This window comes from Saccostrea echinata, unplaced genomic scaffold (assembly GCF_033153115.1).
Source record: "Saccostrea echinata isolate AGI-Se365-2 ecotype Australia unplaced genomic scaffold, CSIRO_AGI_Sech_v1 ptg000010l, whole genome shotgun sequence".
NCBI classification, from domain to species: domain Eukaryota; kingdom Metazoa; phylum Mollusca; class Bivalvia; order Ostreida; family Ostreidae; genus Saccostrea; species Saccostrea echinata.
In genome coordinates this window covers 7,506,130-7,524,425 of record NW_026889759.1, presented here as the reverse complement: position 1 = coordinate 7,524,425, position 18,296 = coordinate 7,506,130, and the positions used below count along the sequence as shown (strand labels likewise).

General features: G+C 35.2%; 1 protein-coding gene across 3 annotated transcripts in view; it reads right to left on the bottom strand.

The window, feature by feature from the left end:
- Positions 1–4,459: 4,459 nt before the first annotated feature.
- Positions 4,460–18,296, bottom strand: part of LOC133184285 (netrin receptor UNC5C-like) — a 73,371-nt gene continuing 59,534 nt past the window's right edge. For all 3 annotated transcript variants that reach the window (XM_061319281.1, XM_061319282.1, XM_061319283.1), the window contains 9 exons: positions 16,770–17,144; positions 16,175–16,276; positions 14,411–14,580; positions 12,475–12,711; positions 12,080–12,226; positions 7,566–7,739; positions 6,952–7,073; positions 6,744–6,845; positions 4,460–6,646 (listed from right to left, as the gene is read on the bottom strand). In XM_061319281.1, the coding sequence (XP_061175265.1) occupies positions 6,475–6,646; positions 6,744–6,845; positions 6,952–7,073; positions 7,566–7,739; positions 12,080–12,226; positions 12,475–12,711; positions 14,411–14,580; positions 16,175–16,276; positions 16,770–17,144 (1,601 nt within the window). In that variant the 3' untranslated portion in view covers positions 4,460–6,474. The remainder of the gene's footprint in view (positions 6,647–6,743; positions 6,846–6,951; positions 7,074–7,565; positions 7,740–12,079; positions 12,227–12,474; positions 12,712–14,410; positions 14,581–16,174; positions 16,277–16,769; positions 17,145–18,296) is intronic.

The window sequence follows — 18,296 nt, the reverse complement described above, 5'->3', positions numbered from 1 at the left end:
TGTGTGGTTCAGGGCAGTGTATGATGATAATATACAGGGTTCAATATTTTAATTAACGAACCACTTATATAACAATAATTATTATGAAAGATTATTTAATCTATCTGGGCGAAGCTTGACAAAACATAACTAAAGTTCATATTAAAATGACCACTCCAAACTACAAATTCTCCATAGGGGTCTTTTGAACAAAAAATTGCGATATGGCAAAATACCACATTTTGTTATGAGTTTGCTTTAAGCCTCTGTTCTGTATGGTCACCAGGGTCACAGTGTGAATTAGTCAAAGATCTCTATTCTACAGGTGCAAAACCTGAAATACCATGTCCAGTGTGTGACGCATCATTAAACTGTACCTGGAACAGAACTTGTCCACCGGAAACACAGACCTGTATGATCCGATCTTATGCAGGCTATAACTTCACCGTCCATTGCTCTATGGTATGTTTTGGATCTTTCGGAATATTGAACTTGTTATTTCTTAGAGATATGCTTTAGGAGCTTGTTTTCATACTTAACTCAGTAGTTTAATTATGTAAATCAACGACAGCTACGTGTAAGTGCTTCATTGCAAGCGGTATGGTTCTTCTTAACTTTATAATCTTAATTTCACTTCTCTTTTTATATGAACAAAGAGTTTGTGTGTTTGAAAATCTTAAGATTTTCTTTTTTTTTCTATCTATTCCAGACAGATGATTGTCACTTTATACAGTCAACCTTACATTCGGGTGAAATTTTTTGTTGTAATGATAGAAAATGCTTAAGTACATATTTGGGTATTTGAATAAAATCTGGTAGATTTTTTTGTATCGTGTATTTTTTAATGAGATTGGAGGCTGGGTCACGCATGCACACTCGCTTATCCAATTGGATAAAATGTCCTACAAATGTCCTTCTTTCGTCCTTGAGCATGAGTTTGTGAATATTTTTTTTATTATACATCCTGATGTGATGGATATTGACTACCATATTTGGTGTAATGCTGCGTACTTTACCCTCCACCATATCCATGACCTTTCTCGTGTACACTTTTGAGATGTTTAAATTGTGTATCTTCATTATATAAAGCTTGTAAGAATGAGATATACTCTCATAATAAAGAAACGCAACATGTAAAATTCTGACATTTATTGAGCATATTAAAATTTATTTTATTACATCATACAAAAAGGTTTATCTTAATTATGGTAATTGTTTTAATGGTCATTAAAATGACCGTAAACACAAACTGCAAAGGAAAAGTCTCGGTGCATATTTATACGCGCATATGCATCAATATCTGTTGTGACCACCCTTTGCTTCCAACACAGCCCTGATTCTTCTCCGCATTGATTGAATTAAACGCTGAATTTGAACATGAGGTATTCTTTGCCATTCCTCCTAAAGTGCCTGCTCTAGTTTTGGAAGAGATTGGAGGCTGGGTCACGCATGTGCACTCGCTTATCCAATTGGTCCCACAAATTTTCCATTGGATTCAAATCCGGGGATCTGGATGGCCATGGTAACACAGTTACAACATGATTGTCAAGAAAGTCAACTGTAGCACATGCTGAATGCGGCTTGGCGTTATCATGCTAAATCTCCCTTCCAGTATTGATAACTAGAAGAAGGAGTGGTTGAAGAATTTCATCTCGATACCTCTGTGCTGTTAAATTGCCTGGAATGTGAACCAGTTGTGTTTTTTGCTTGTATGAAATTGCGCCCCACACCATAACACTGCCGCAACCGAATTTGCCAACTTGTCCCACACAACTACTGGCAAAACTTTCATTTTGTCGTCTGTAAACACGCATGCATACGACCATCTCCATGTTGAAGCAAAAAGCTGCTCTCATCGCTGAACCAAACTGTTCGCCAGTTTCTCAGGGTCCAGTTGCTAACTGTGTTGCACCATCTGACTCGTGCACGCCTATGCCCTGTTGTTCGATATTGATGCTCTAAAAGGTGGCCACGAGGTCTCCAGGAAATCTGCTTGACCATATCTTCTTCCCCAGGTATATTTTCTTGTTTGAAAGAACTGTATTGATTGAAAGTCCTGCTAAGTTTCCGAGCTAGTTTTTCTTGGCATCATTTTTTTGCTATTCATTTTAACTTTCAAAGTGAGAATTCCGAAGTTATGTTCCTTACATCTGCTCTTTTTTTGCAATGAATGACACATCCTTGCACGTAGCATGGTGGCCTACCTTAATTCTGCATTTTCTTTCACCTTTCTCTTCCAGGGGATTTTTATCTTCCTTCGCATTTTCCTGGTTTTCAACATCTGCTCTTTTGCAATGAATGACACCATCCTTGCACGTAACATGGTGGCCTACAATAATTCTATTCTTTGAATTTTCTATTCCATGGGATTTTATCTTCCTTCGCATTTTCCTGGTTTTCAATGGAGTTTTCTTGTAACTTACCGTGGTTCCTCTTATTTGCACACCTGCGCTTGCAGTGGTATTTTCTTTTGCTTTTTTCCCATCAGATTGGTCGTTTTCATCTATCCAATCATCATTACAATGGCATCGGAGATGTCTGCATTTTCTCCTTCTTTCTCCTCTTTCACCATCCTTTACCTCTGGATTCGGTTCTTCGATACCATCTTTACCATCCTTAATAGTCATAGTTTTAACAAGCTCGGAAATTCCAGACTCAATATCGTGTTTATTCTTGGGGGACGAAACATCAGATTTTCTTTTACTCTTCATTTACAAGTGCTGCCGCTCTTGATCGATAGCTTTTACAGCGCCGTCCAAGACACCTTTTCCCTTTTCCAGTGGAAGAGTCAGGAAGAACTTTCGATTTTCGGTCTTTGCATGATCTGCATCTCTTACTAGACAGCATCTCACCATTTTTCCCGTGTGCACACGGGGGCTGATGAAAAAGGATGATGAGGTATTGGCGACTCAAAATGGAAAATCTTGAAGAATTCGATCACCCTGGGATTAACATTCATGGATACCGACAAATTGCAGACGACAAAAAGGGTCGTTAAGATGCCACGATTGATAGTAAAGCTTGATCAGAAATGACTGGTATGTGGTACCGTTGGAAAATGGATTGCTGGAGTCGAAGACACGATCGGCACCCTGTCCAACATTCCTGGCGGAACGGAGGTGCATCGGTGGCCTACGATAGTTGCCGCTCAAGGAGAAATCGGGAAAACAAAACATTTTGCCCAGAGATGATTCCCTGCAAGCGAGCAAACTCCATTTACTCGTCTGTGTGAAGGAAACCTCAGGACATTCGGCACGATGCTTCATGAAATGAGAAAAAGATGCAGGCGCTCAACATCAGTCCCCGTGTGCAGACGGGAAAAAGATGGCGAAAAGCTAGCTTGTAAGAGATGCAGACCATGCAGACACCGAAATCAAATGGGATGTTCTTTCTCAAGTTCAAAGTAAACGGTTGGCCTAAACATGCCTGTGAGTCTTCTACTGATTCTGCCACTGGAAAAGAGAAAAGAAGTCGGCGCTGCAAAAGCTATCGAAGAAAAGCGGTAACATTTTTAAAAGAAAAATCAAAGAATTCTGATGTTTCGACCTCGGAGAATAATTCCGATATGGAGAGTGGAATTTCTGAGCTTGTTTAAACCATTTCTATCGAGGATGTTAAAGATGATATTGAAGAACCAATTTCAGAGATAAAGGATGGTGAAAGAGAAGAAAGAAGGAGAAAATGCAGACCTCGCCGATACCATTGTAATGATGATTGGACATACGAAAACAGCCAATCTGATGAAGAAAAAACAGAAGAAAAGACTACTGCAAGCGCAGGTGTGCAAATAAGAGGAACCACGGTAAGTTACAAGAAAACTCCATTGAAAACCAGGAAAATGCGAAGGAAGATAAAATCCCATGGAATAGAAAATTCAAAGAATAGAATTATTGTAGGCCACCATGTTACGTGCAAGGATGGTGTCATTCATTGCAAAAGAGCAGATGTAAGGAACATGAATTCTCACTTTGAAAGTTAGAATGAATAGCAAAATGAGACCAAGAAAAACTAGCTCGGAAACTTAGCAGGATTTTCAATCAATACAGTTCTTTTCCAAACAAGAAAATGTACCTGGGGAAAATATGGTCAAGCAGATTTTCTGAAGAAACCCCGTGGCCACCTTTTTCAGCATCAATATCGAAGAATGCTGCATCACCAGGGATACAGTCGTGGAAGAGCACGTTTTCTTTCGCCAGTGCTCCCATGCAATTTTGAGAATGCAGGATCTTGCCGCCCTTAGACCTACCATCAATCCATTTCTCCATGGTAAATGACCACTGGAAAAATTACCATCGACTACCTTCGAATACTAGTAGTTTGATGTTTGATTCTAACTGCTTAATGTAATTTTTGTAACGAACTTCAAACTAATAGTAGTGACTAAGGCAATATTTCAATGTATGACCTTACATAGACTTATGTATTGTGTGCAAATTCGGGAACAACCTTCAAATCCAGTAGTAAATAAAAGAAGGAAGACTTTTCATGTTTATAATCATTTATTTTTCACATGATAATAATTATTTACAATTCGATCGTTTTAATGCATACCTTATTAACATAATGAATGTAGAACCAAGTTTTGGTCAATTATTTGGCAATAATAACTGTTCCACACATTACTCTGTTTGCAATAAACTTCAAATGCAGTTACATACTGTAGTCAAAGAAAACATTAAAAACTACAAAGAAAAGATGATAATTCAAAGTATTTTGAGATGGTAAGTTTATCAAATAAATTTGATTTTTAGAAGAATTACAAATTATAGAATTGGAAATCAAAGGAATTGTTCACTTTTTTTGTAATATTATGCATTAAATTTTTTTTTCTTTTTTTCTTTAAAAGTGATTCAATTTGCATTTTATGACAAAACCATTCATTTTGTACATACGTTGCAATTGAAATTTACTAGTGTAAAGTCAAATGTCTAAAGCAAATTCATGTATGCCAAATTTGTGCAAAATTTATCAATCAAGGATTTCCTTTCAATATTTCTTTTATTACTTTCTGATTATCCAGTGTGAAATTTAGCATTGGATTGTCTCCAGATATTTTGATGGCTAATCAATTTTATTTAATAAATTGGAACAGTGAGTTATTTTGTGTGGAATTCTTATCAAATGTACATTAGCACCTTTAAAATATTTGTGACTGCTATTTTCTCCCCCTTTGAGAAATACATGTAATACACAAAGGTTCAACTACCAAATCCAACTTTCAATTGAACACTATCATTGCACATTTTAATAACCATTTTAGCACCTCCCACTCAAGATAATTAAACCAATGGCAAATTTTCTCACATGATCCAGAATGCTATAATTTTACATATCTGTCACATACAAGTAATAGGAATGGGCACACTCAAGTTCACACAGATTTTAGCACATATCGAGCACACTACAATGGACTAGCACACATCAACACCCTCACAAAATGTACAAAATTCTCTGAACAAGTGTGATGCTATTTGAACATGTTTCAAATCTAATATGTGGAATAAATAAATCTTGAAATATTACAAAATGAAAGACAAACAATGTTTACTTCATATAATGAAAAGTACACAATATTCCTCCACTTTAAGTGGAAAGAATGCATTTGTTTCTAAAGAATGACATATCATATTTTCATGTGTTCACATATCCGGTGTTACATGACTAGAAATTGTTCACCACATGATGCATAAAACAATATATGTCAGTCTATATGATAAGTTCTTTATAGATTTACAACATTTCACCTTTTTGTAATAAACGATTTAAATTATTTCAACTTTAACAATACATATGTATATCTGAGCTTGATTATTTAATCTTCAGCAGATGACACACATGAAGGATTTTTTTTCTACATTTTTGGCAATATGACTCACTCATGCACATGTGTGACAAATATTTTATAATCACAGTCAGCATGTGTGTGTGTTTTAAAGCGTCCATGATTACCATGGCAGAAAAACAAAAAAAATATCACATTTTTATAAAAGGAACACAAGGAGTTCTTTCCCTTTGGTCCTACTACCAGTCTATTTCTGCTGTAGCACTTTTTTTTAAAATAACAAACAGTTTTTGCACACTGTTTAATCTTAAAATATTGCATTAGAACAGCTGCTTTGTTCTCTGTTCATCTGTATGTCAGAAAGCACCAGGAAAATTCACAGATCCACTTCTGCAGTTTTTATACCCTTCCATATTCTACCATCACATATTTTTAAAATGTGTCAAGTATTTCTATACACAGTCATAGATTATCCCTACTCATAAGTCTGGGTTTTTTTTCATGGTCTAGTGTATTCCCTATTCCCAAGCATCTGTAGCTGACAAGCTGCTAGTTCTACACAAAGGAAGGCAAGTCTAGCTTTTAGGGGAAGATCCATTTATACACTTTCAATTACCCATGAATCTGTTGAGAACAGATTTTTAAATGGGAATTTTCTGGGTATGAACTGCTGAAATATCAAGGACAGACCTGCTGCCCTAGAGACCACTGGATCATAACCATGCCCCCATGTCTTTCTCCAGAACAGCTGCAGCGTCCATTCGACCCATCACTCGGAAAATGTTCATTAGGTCTGTCACTGCTGATTCCTCTCTGTGTCTGGCCTCCCATAGATTTAATATGTGTTCTGTTGGGGACTTCTTGGTGGCAAAATACTGCACATATCTACCAAAATAAAGGTATATTTTGCCTGCAATTTATGTAAGAACTATCCTGCAATTTATGTAAGAATTATCTCTCTTTGCCCAAATTTTTTCCTTACCTATCCACTGTAAGTGCCTGTGCCAACATCCTCCAGTCATTTCCTCGTGCGTTGGGTTGATCTAACAACATGCATAACTGATGTCGTATATGGGAAGGCAGCCTAGATGCAGAGAAAAAATGGCATATTATTTCATAATTTTTTTCATAATATCTAAAATGACACAATTTTATGTGTAGGAGATTTGACCAAGCATGGTTCTGCATACCTGAAGTTGCTAGGGTGGGGCTCTAGGGTTAACATGGAGCTGAACCCCGAGCTGGAATTAGTGGTCACTGTTGACGTCCGTCCTTTCAATGTTGATGACGGAGTGGAACAAGATGGAAGCTTCTGCAATTGATCATACAGAAAATTAAAAAGAACTCTTTATTAGAATTCTGTGACATACTACAATACCCTAGAATTCAAGGTGTACAATTTCTAAAACTAATTAAAATGTCACGAAATTTCTTGCAGCTAATTTCACCACACTATGACAAAAGGTTAGATTCGTGATTTCTTCAGAACTGTGATCATCGGATTTACAGGTAACAAATTTCACACAAGTACTTTGGCTGAGAGCAATGAACACTTCCAATGCAAGAAAGGCTATCAATTTTAGAATTCTATCAATATCTTTCTTTCAGATAATACTCTAAGTTTCATAAAGCATTAAGATACATTAACTTTTTCTTATCAAAATGAAAGTCTTAATACTGTATTGAATTGTCTATTTTTAGGAACCCTATCTGGGTTAATTGTTATATGTATGCCTCTGATCCCTGGGCTTAATAGTACGGTCTTTGACTGGCATAAACATTAACCATATAGTATTGGGCATACCTCTTTATTAAAGTTATTATGGATGTTGAGGACTTGTCGATTATTAAGGATAGCCTTCTGATAGACCTGTATCTTACAGCTGACATCGGGACTGGACCCTTCCACCAGCTCCAGGGAAAAGGAGCAGTGAAGATGATTCTGATTCCCACTCCAAATGTGCTGGAATGGAATCTCCTGCAATAGAAGGTAAAAGAGTCAAAAATTTAAACATAGAGCAGCCATGATACATATAATTATTAGAAAAATCTGTCACTTTCAAGGCCATATAGAAAAAACCTCATAGGTATAAAGGTTCAGGACTTGGCTAGTTGTCTCAAATTTGAATGTTAATTTTAGGTTTCAAGTTTCATTAAGACCAATACAATCTTATCTCAACTACCACATAATAATCAAACATTGAAAAACGTATCATCAAGTAAATTTGGGAAAAGAAATTATTGGATTGAAAGAAAGATATTGGTTAAAGATTATCTGTTGAGATCCGACTACTGATATAACTTGCTGTAGGGACTGGTATATATACTATTACACCTTGCTAAAAAGAGGACAGTCACCTGCAAGATAAATAGACAGATTCTCCTCTCATAGAAAAACCAGACTAGATCCAATTTTCCCAATAGGTTAAGGGTGATCTAGTCGGACATTTATATTTTGAAAGGCTTATTTTTCCAAACAATTATCCTAATTGTGTACAATTTAAGTCCTTTTTATCCAATATAAAATGACAAACTTTTCCTTATATCAGGGCCCAGTAAACCATTATACGCCATATGTGGTGTACTATATTACTCCTAGATGGGAATATATTACTCAAAACTTCAAAATTTTCAACAAAATGACATGAAATTGAATCTTTGTGTGATGGATATTTCTATCCTGAGCTGTAATAGGTCCAATAATTTGATTTTTTTTTTCATTTTCTTCTTTCAAAAATTACTAGTAACGCCACATGCTATTATATCAATAGCCTAAATTTCCTCTCCATGACAACTCCCTCTGTTTTTAGTCTTTGACTTCTGATTGGGTCTTAATTACCTCAATGGTCCATGTGACAATTGAATTATAAATATGTCAGAAACATGAAATTAGGCATGGATAATCAAATTACATTCAGGCTGCATATATGACATATTTATTTTCTTTTCATAAATTTACCATATCATTAATCATAGGGGCCTTCATCTTTCACCAACTGCTTCAAAACAAAGAAATGAAAATTTTTCCTTGCAGTTGAAAATTGGATTGAACAAAGCACAAAGGGCATAAATCATAATCAATTGTGCGTTTATAAGGTCATGCGTACTGCTGCATCTGTCTCCAAACATGATCATGGAATAAGAAATGCTGGCTGCATGCTCAGACATGGCCAATAATAGGCAGCTGAACTTTATCACATCGTTCGTCAATATAGATTTTTTTATCCCATTGTTTTTATTAATTCATTTTTCATGCAATATTACACATATGTACTTAAAAAAAAATTCTAAAATTGGAATAATTTTTTATTTCATTTGAATCATTAATTTCAATTATTTTTCCACCTGCTGGAAGATGACTGGCATCTTAAACATGAATGGATTAAAAGATACATTTTTTCAGATTATGATTGTAAATTAGAGACCTGCGTTATTTTTAAAAACATTTCCAGACTTGAACATTCCTGACTGCAGACATTTTGGCACTTGTATGTTTTTCTAGCAGATATTAACACAAAGGTAATTTGACGTTTCCGAATGTTTGTCCTACACTTTTGGAGGTTAAGAAGAATTAGCAGACTATAGCTGTGTCACCTTCATAGGACAATGTCTGAGGGTGACCAAGATAAATGATAGAGTGATTGCCCTTTAATGAGGCAGACGTAACCTTCACAAGTTTTAAACTGTCACCCATCAGACAATATTCTTTGTTATCAAAACCACAAATTCCAAATAAGATATTTCAATTCTGGAACACGACTTTATATAATCCAATATGGGTATTTATATATTTTAATATTAATTCCCACATATGTTTCTGTCCATCTAAAGATGAGTAGGAGTTTAAAAAAATTATTTATTTTCAATTGCTTTCTAATGAGGCATTAAATTGGGGGGGGGGGGGGGGGGGGAGGGCTGCTGATTGTATATAATAGTTTTACTAATTGAAATGAAAAATTTTCCTAGAGATTGCACTCATTGTGCAAGTGCTTGATCCCCCCCCCCCCCCAAAATGATTACAAAATTGACTTCATCAGGTTTGAAACTTATCAAAAACCCTTATTTTTCTTAATCTGTAATTATAGCTTTTGCTCTGGAGGCTTTTAGAAAGCCAATTACAACATCCTTTCTAATTTAATATTCATGACTGACTGAAAGAGACACCAAGATAAAATCTCGAAATATTTCTCTGATTGCTGTGCATAGTAATGGCCAATTTCTATTGTTCATGTGATACTGCAACTTCCCTCTTTTGAGATGATTGGTCTGCTAATTATAAGTTTACTAATCCATAATTTTGCTACATTTTCTATTGTCAGTCTCTGAAGAGGCAATGAACAGAGAAATTGACTATCACGTCTAATGCGATAATATAAATCAATATCGCTTCATTTTGACTTGAGAATAATTACAGATATTGGTGAAAATTATATGAACCTTAGTTGATTTCAATGTAAAGATCATAAAAGCTTTGAAACATAATCTGATCAGATGTTAATATTTTTTTTGGTCTGCTGAAATGACATGGAAATGATAGGACAAGCATGTGACCCAGTCATTTCTGATTACGGGTGTAAAAACTCAAGATTCAAAGTTATCTTAGCACACTGTCATGTATTTTGTAACATGTTTCCAAAAGCTCTGATCACTTTTGACACTTTTGTTATTGTACTGAATTCAAGGAGAATAGAATATCTGTCATAATTTCCTCTCCCATTTCTGGAAGGTGTGAGACTTTCAAGCATATCAAACTCATTGACAATAATTATCAATTATGAAGAAGTCCCCCAATCACATTTGTACTCAATCTCTTAATTGAAGACAGAGCTTATCATCCTTCACTTGCAAATATTTGCAAGAGTGGGCAGTCCCCATTACAAATGAACCTTGGGACTAATGGGGCGATCTGTTATTTCACATTTCCCCCCAGCTTATTTAGCGGACATGTGCATTTAGCGATAAATGTGGGTGGGGGGTGTGGCAGGCAATCACATGGCCTTAATTCAAGCAGACAAAAATGTCCATAAATGCAGGTTCCCTTTAAAGTGTGCTGTCATTTGCTACGAAGGGGGAATTCAGGAGATTAATGTCCCCAGGGATAAACTGTTTACACCCAAACATAGTGCACTTCATAAATATCAAATTGATTTCAAAAGGTGCCCCCTTGTGTTGGTTTATAGTGCTTTTTATGTGGTATTGTCAGACTCCAAGATGTGGTTGGGGGGTTTGCATTGTCTGCATGTTAATAGAAGTTTGAGTAAACTGATTCCTTTGTTTATCTGATTGAATTCTTTGATTTTTATCACTGATCATGAAATAAAAGCATTCATGACTGACAAATTTAATGTTAAAACTGTAAATTAATTTCATAATGTGTTATATTTCAATGTTTTCATCAAACTTAATTTGATACTTTTGTAAAATCCTTCCTGTTGATATTCTATATTGACAGTAGAGTAACATTTCTTGACCCTTTTTGGACCAATTTTCAGAGTCCTATCACAATATTTGTTCAGACAAATAAAAATTACAGAGCTTTTACGTAACTGAATAACCTTATGTCTAATCTTGGAAATGTATACTCTTTGGTAATTTTATATTCTGTTTTGATCTGGCTTAAATTTCCCTTTTTTAATTGAATAACCTACATTTCTTTATCAAAATGTCTGTCAAATAAAAAAGGATTCTTTTAACTGTCCTAGATTTAATAATACAAAGGTGAAAGAAAAAGTCATGGAAGATATCAAAATTCTAGCATAATTTTTAGGTTAAATTAAACAGTATATGGATGTGCAGATATGCCTTGCAAATATTTTATTCACTTGTATTAATTGACATTTTATTGCACATAATGAATTGTAAAACTGAACTTGAAAAGTCCTAAAAAATAAATATCTTATATGATCTGTTATGTGTTATGTTAGTTATCTAGTAATCAGCAGTCAGCTTGTCCATTCTAATCTTTTTACAATTATATAGTTATAGTTACCTGGTGCTTTAACTGAATAGTTACCTGGTAGATAACAGACAGCATAATGTTTTACATTATTACATTACATGTAATAATTACCTGGTAGTTGGCAGCCAGTTTGATCCTCAGATGTAATGATTTACAGTGTTTTTATATTATTACATTTAATAGTTATCTGTTCCTTTGTTGCGATGGTTATTACAATATTACATTTATAGTCACCTGGTAGTTTGCAGCCAGACTGTTCCTCAAGTGTAATGATTTACAGTGTTTTTACCTTATTACATTAATTGTAACCTGTTCCTCTGATGTAACAATTTTTTTTACATTATTACATTAATATTTACCTGATAGTTGGCAGCCAGCTTACTCCTCCAGCCTGGCGTCAACTCCTCTATTGTAAGACACAAGTTGTGTCCACCATCTTGGAATGGAATCTGCTTTGGCTTCTCTAATAACCTGCCTCCAAACTTTCTCTCCTCCTGCATTACTCCCTACAATTACAAATTATTACATTAAACTTCTACTACAATTTACATGGCAGTGCAATCATTTTTTAAAAAAAAGTCATTCTATGGTTTCTTGTAAGACCTATTTATTAAATTCAAATTAGAAAATTCAACTTTCCCTATATTTATAAAATATGTGATTTAAAAAATTATTCATGCCGTTTATTTTGCAAAAAAAAAAAAAAACAAAACAAAACACATTTTTATATGGTATAAGGCATTGCATTGTCTACCTCTAAGGCATCATGGGTGTCCTCAACAACATAGACCCGTATACTGAAGTCTACAGATGGGGGAGTATTGGAGGCAAAGGCTGCTAGGCGGAGGATTTTGACTGGCCTTCCACCAGGCACTGCCTCTCCTATCAGAGTATACCACTGCATGTGTTCTGTCATGATGTGACACTGGTTCGGGTCAAGTTGTGCATACACTTGAGTGTTTATCGTTTCTTGTCCCAGGGTTACCATTTTCTGAGAAAGAAAAGTGATTCGATTTTATGGCTGGTTGGAATGATATCAGAATAATTATTAATAATTTGAATTGACCACAAATGACAAATGTAAATGGATAGGACAGTGTCTGGACAGTTTTGTTACTAGCCAATCCTCTGTGCCTGCTATAAATCATATAGTATTTTCTGTAGAAACTTCCCACAAGAACTGCCAGGGGAGGTGTAGGGTCACTCCGACATGTCCATTTTTATTGCTGAATTATGGGATAAATGATACCATGTTAACCACAAACAGACCAATCTGACAATTTTCCCATTCCCAGACTACATCTCATCTTTCTCCTATCTACAATGTAATGCCATAATGCCAATTCCTCGAGTGGACATTTACTGCACCAACCAGGAAAGAGAGGAAACCCTATATCAGCAATAACTATCATTGAAAACAACGTGACCTCATCTCCAGATCAAATTTTGCCTATTTTCTCTCATTGTCTGACCCAGAAAATCAATTTATCTACCATTTTCAACTTCTTGTTCCTTGAGGAAAGTTTGAAAAGAACTTTTTTCCTAGAAAATATCTTATCAACACACAATGTGGAGAGATCTTCGTCTGATCTAGCTCCTATAGTGACAGAATGATAGACAATTGTGCATAGAATACCAAGAAGTAGCAAAATTCAATCGAAAGAAAAAGAAAATTTGGAACTTCATGTTAAATCTATGTCAAATGCATTGACTTTGATTAATATTTTTGCTGAAAACCCAATTTCACAGTCTTTGATCCAGAGCAGACCTGCCAATAATAACATTATATAAATATTTATCAAGGGGTTGCAAAGAATGTAAGATTGATGCAAATGACAACAGGAAGTTGTGCTTTGCTGCCATCTGTTGTCTATCAACACTGTATCTGTTTCATCCTATAAAAAAAAGCTTTTCTCACATGTTCTGTGTATCACTTTTTTATGATTCAATATCCCTCTTTGATACAAAGCCATTTTCAAAAGCAGAATTTTTATGAAACAATGTATCTGTTGGCTACAATGAAAAATAATCTTCTACCACAGACTCTGATGGCATAAAAACAGGCCGAAATTCATAATCCGTCACACCTTCGCAATCAGCAGACAAACATTTAAAAAAAAATTACAGATCTCACAGATATAGTTCGGAATTGTCATTTACTGCGAACTTTGAAATCCCATCTGCAAGACAGATTTAGACTTGAATTTATTGTCTGGATCAAAAATTTATGTCTGCAATAATCTGTAATTTTCAGTAGTCTGTCTTCTTATATAGCTTGACTTATTGGCATTCTGCAAAAATTATCATAGAAATATGACTGCCTTTGCCAATCAAATTTCATACTTTATGAATTACACATCAACTTGACTTCAAAGTCAAAACCCCCACAAATTAAATGAGTTATGGTCACATATTTGTGGTCTGTAGGTAAGCATATGTCATTTATCCAAATTACCAAGATGTACAGCTATAGTCACTTTTATACCTATCCGCATGTGAATTTGATATTTTGAACATGCTTGCATATAGCAGCATTAAAATAGTTGCAAAGCTAAGAACTTTACTTCTTTCCATTCTATCATTACTGGTACTCGGATCACTCTAGCAACTCAACATAAAGTGAAATAAACTTAAGAGGGGAGGGGGGAGGGGGGGGTAATCTAAGTTTTTGGTCTTCTACTTTGACTTACCTGCCAGCAAGGTGCTTCTTCTGGCTGTGTATCACTGTTATAAAGAGAAAGCATCCAGCCACCCTGCCTCATACTAGCACAGTGATGGAAGGACAAAATAATGGGCTTCATCAGGATCCCGGGCAAATTAGGCCCACACACTATAACTGGGCTGACAATTGTCTGTCCATCTGAAATTAGTATTCACATAATGTGTGATTAAAATCATTTATGTATTAGCTATTTAGAACACCTGTACTCTAGATAGCTGACCCAGAACCATTAGTGTCAAAGATGTCTGCCGAGGGATTATCAGTACCAATCTACTTTAAATATTTCTATATGTTCTTCTCCAAAATGTATATCATTTTCAACTTTGGATGAGGTCTGTGTTAACCTGCCTTCTTTACAAAGCTTATCACAAAGTGATGCAATAAGATAATTCACGATTGCATGAAAGAACACTATATATAATCAACATTATCCAGACCTCTACTCCAGAATGCCTTCCTCCAGAGTGCCAAGAGGAAATGGGATTTTTTTTTATCATTTTGAAAAGCCATAAAATATGACAAACCCATGGGACATCCCAGTGTTTTTTTTCTTAGTTTAAGGCTGAAAAAATGCAAAGATTACTACATTTACCACTGCTTTTATTATTTTTCTGTAAAGCAATATCTGTAATTCTGCAATATTTGCCTGTACTGCAGGAAAACCCCTTCTTGTACATAGACAAACAATAACAGTGTCATCTACACATATAATACAGGTTTAAATTCAGTAACCAGTTTGAAATGAGATTCTGATAAGAATACAATGCTTTCTTTCATATTTCAGGCAAAGCTCTGTAAAACTCAAAAGCAGACATTGCTTTCCCAGGCAAGACAGAATTTATCATGAAATTTGAACAAAAAAATTTTGTCACATTAGATTTGAATTACTTTTTTCCTACAGATTATCATATTTTTTCCCCAAATATCAGATTATAAAGTTTGAAATTTTTTTCTTGAATTATTTTGTTCTATAGCCACTGATCTTTTGAACTCTGTTCTAATCAGTGGAAATCTTTTCTAATTTTATACCCATAAATCCCGATAATGATATTACAGAAATTAAATGCTATGATCTCAGACTACCCCCATATGAGTCTTGTGCTTTCAGGCAAGTAGAGCAAGAAAGACAGATCTTTTGTTAGACAGGCCTACACCATTTACAGCACTAACAAGTGCTAAAATGTCATTGTAATTTATTTTTTTCAAACGAATGAAAAGACTTCTATTGTGTCCATTTTGGATAGTGTCCTATGGAAAATTTCTCCTTTTTATTGAGTGCACTACCTCTTGTTAAACAAAATAGAGGGGTTCTTACAAGCACCTGCAAAGTGCAAACTGAGCTTTGAGATTTTGTCATTGAAAATGTTCTCAAAAAATGCTTGAAATGAGATATTTGATTAAAGGAGCTCCAACATATGTTTCATTTCCAATGTTTGAAATATAAAATCTATATATAACGCAGCAATTGTAATGAATTTTGTGGTAAATAAATTGTGCATTGTTTACATAAAAGGCACAGGTGCACATCTGATAAAGCAACAGCAAAAGATCTTGAAATTTATGAGAATCCTGATGAGGGTTTATATATTGGTACTTAACAGTGAAATAGGCACTTCTGGAAATCAACAGTGTTTTCAACATCTTGCTAGATTTACAGATAACAGCACAACTTTACAATGTGAGAAACTTCTGAAGTATATCCCCAATTCTTTAATCCATTTTTGCTACACACCTGAAATCTTTGGTCTGTTGGTGTCATCCCGCCACACTCCCAAATAGAGTTCTGCTTCGTGACCTTTCTTTATAGCACCTTCCGGGATGGTCATACATACACCTAAAAGAGGCATAATTTCATTAACAAAAATCTACCTATACATAGCTTAAACTTTAAATCAACTTTATCCTTAGTTTTATCATATATCGCTTTTCCTCTAGCTTTCCAAATCAAAAGTTATGTCACCCTGAACGAATTTGGGGTGACATATTGCTATAATTTGACCTAATGTTGTCCTCAGAGTCCCCACAGATAGCTTGTTGTCCCCAAAGATAGCTTGTTGTCCTCAGAGTCCCCAAAGATAGCTTGTTGTCCTCAGAGTCCCCAAAGATAGCTTGGACAATCTTAATGAAACTTCACTAATGATAAAAACAAGTGTATCTGTGCAAGAATTAACATTCAAAATAACCACTGTTGTCATGGAGGAAAGGTGGTTCAGGGTGACATATGCTATTGCTTGCATTACAAAATTACTAGTTCTAATTTTTTTTCCTTTCAAGTGTCTATCTGCCAACTTCAATGCAATGGAAATTGGACATTGGTACCAACTTACATGACTCTGGTAGAACCAGTTTGCCACCAGTGTGATTGAACGACCCCCAGGTCACAGCCTCTGAGTCGGCATTGGCTGGTAGCTGCACTAAAGACATGGACTGTCTCTCCACCACATTAGGTGGAGTGGGTGGTCCCATACTCATTCCTAAAGGAGTGTTGGGTGGAGGCAGCTCCGGAGAGGATCTATTGGGCATGGATCCATTAGAAAGTCTGTGATCAGAATATATGGGCAATCCCACATCTGGTTTGTCATAGATGTTTTCCACTGGGGGGTAGTTGTTGTTGGGAGTGTCTACAGAGGGACTAGGGGAGGCACTGTGATGTGGAAAAACCACCACCTGCTGGGTCAGGTCTGGTTGTACTGACATCATATCTAAAATTAACAACAGAATATGAGGAGCAATTTGACAAAGAAATATTGTTATATTGGCATCTATTTTCTTGAAGGATCTGAAGATAATGTAGAAAAACAAAGATGAGAAGTAATAATTTGGCAAAATAAATAAAGAAAATATCTCAACATAATCCACTTCATGAAGTGCAGATGCAACAAGGATTTAAGAACTTAATGTAATTTCTTTTTCATTTCCTTAGGAAGGGTGTTTTATGGCATTTTATTTCATAGGATTGGTTTATGAGCTTTATGTAAGAAAAACATCCTGATTTTAGTTATGTCAATACTGATACAATGTATTAAGAGAATATAGACAGGTGGTGTCATCAATGATGAGATCTCTATAGTAACAAATAGTGTCACACTCGCGCATGGCCATATTGTCGTTATGGAAACCATGATTACAAAATTAAGGTACCCAGAGGTAGTTTGGATTATGACTGTAGAATGAGAACTCCAAATCAATATAATAGCTACACATATAAGTTAATTATCACCTAACAGCTTTCATGTTCATTATTTTATCACAAATGGACAAGACCGATACCCATTTCAACACCTTTTGTAAACAGGCGTTACAGCCAAAAAAATATCTTTATAAACACTTATCCAGAATCACCTTGCACAGAATCCTATACTGGAATTCACACCTCATTTCACGACCCAGTGAAATTTTTAAGACACTGTTCAGAGGTTAGGAGCAGTGATATAACAAATAATTCTTTGTAATCTTTCAATTCTCTCCCCAAAAAATTGGCTTTATTTAGTTACAGGCTTGCTGCTCATACAATTTTTATTGCTTCACCCAGACACCAGATGTAAATGATCCTTTTACCTGGTGTATATTGTGTGTATACCTGCACATTGTGATAGATCGAAACACCTGTAGAAGGTGGATTATTTTCCACCTGGCTTGCTTCTTTTTGTTCATGGTGTATTATCATATCTAGTTAAAGGGTTTATAATTTCCCTCCTCACATTTTGATAGATGAGAACGACTTGTCATCATTTAATCACTGAATTTTAAATTCAATGGAAAAGATAAACAAGTAGTAATTTGGAGATATATTCACCACAACATATGTGTTAGAATTTTTTTTTTTTGTAATATAGATACTGAAAAATCTACAA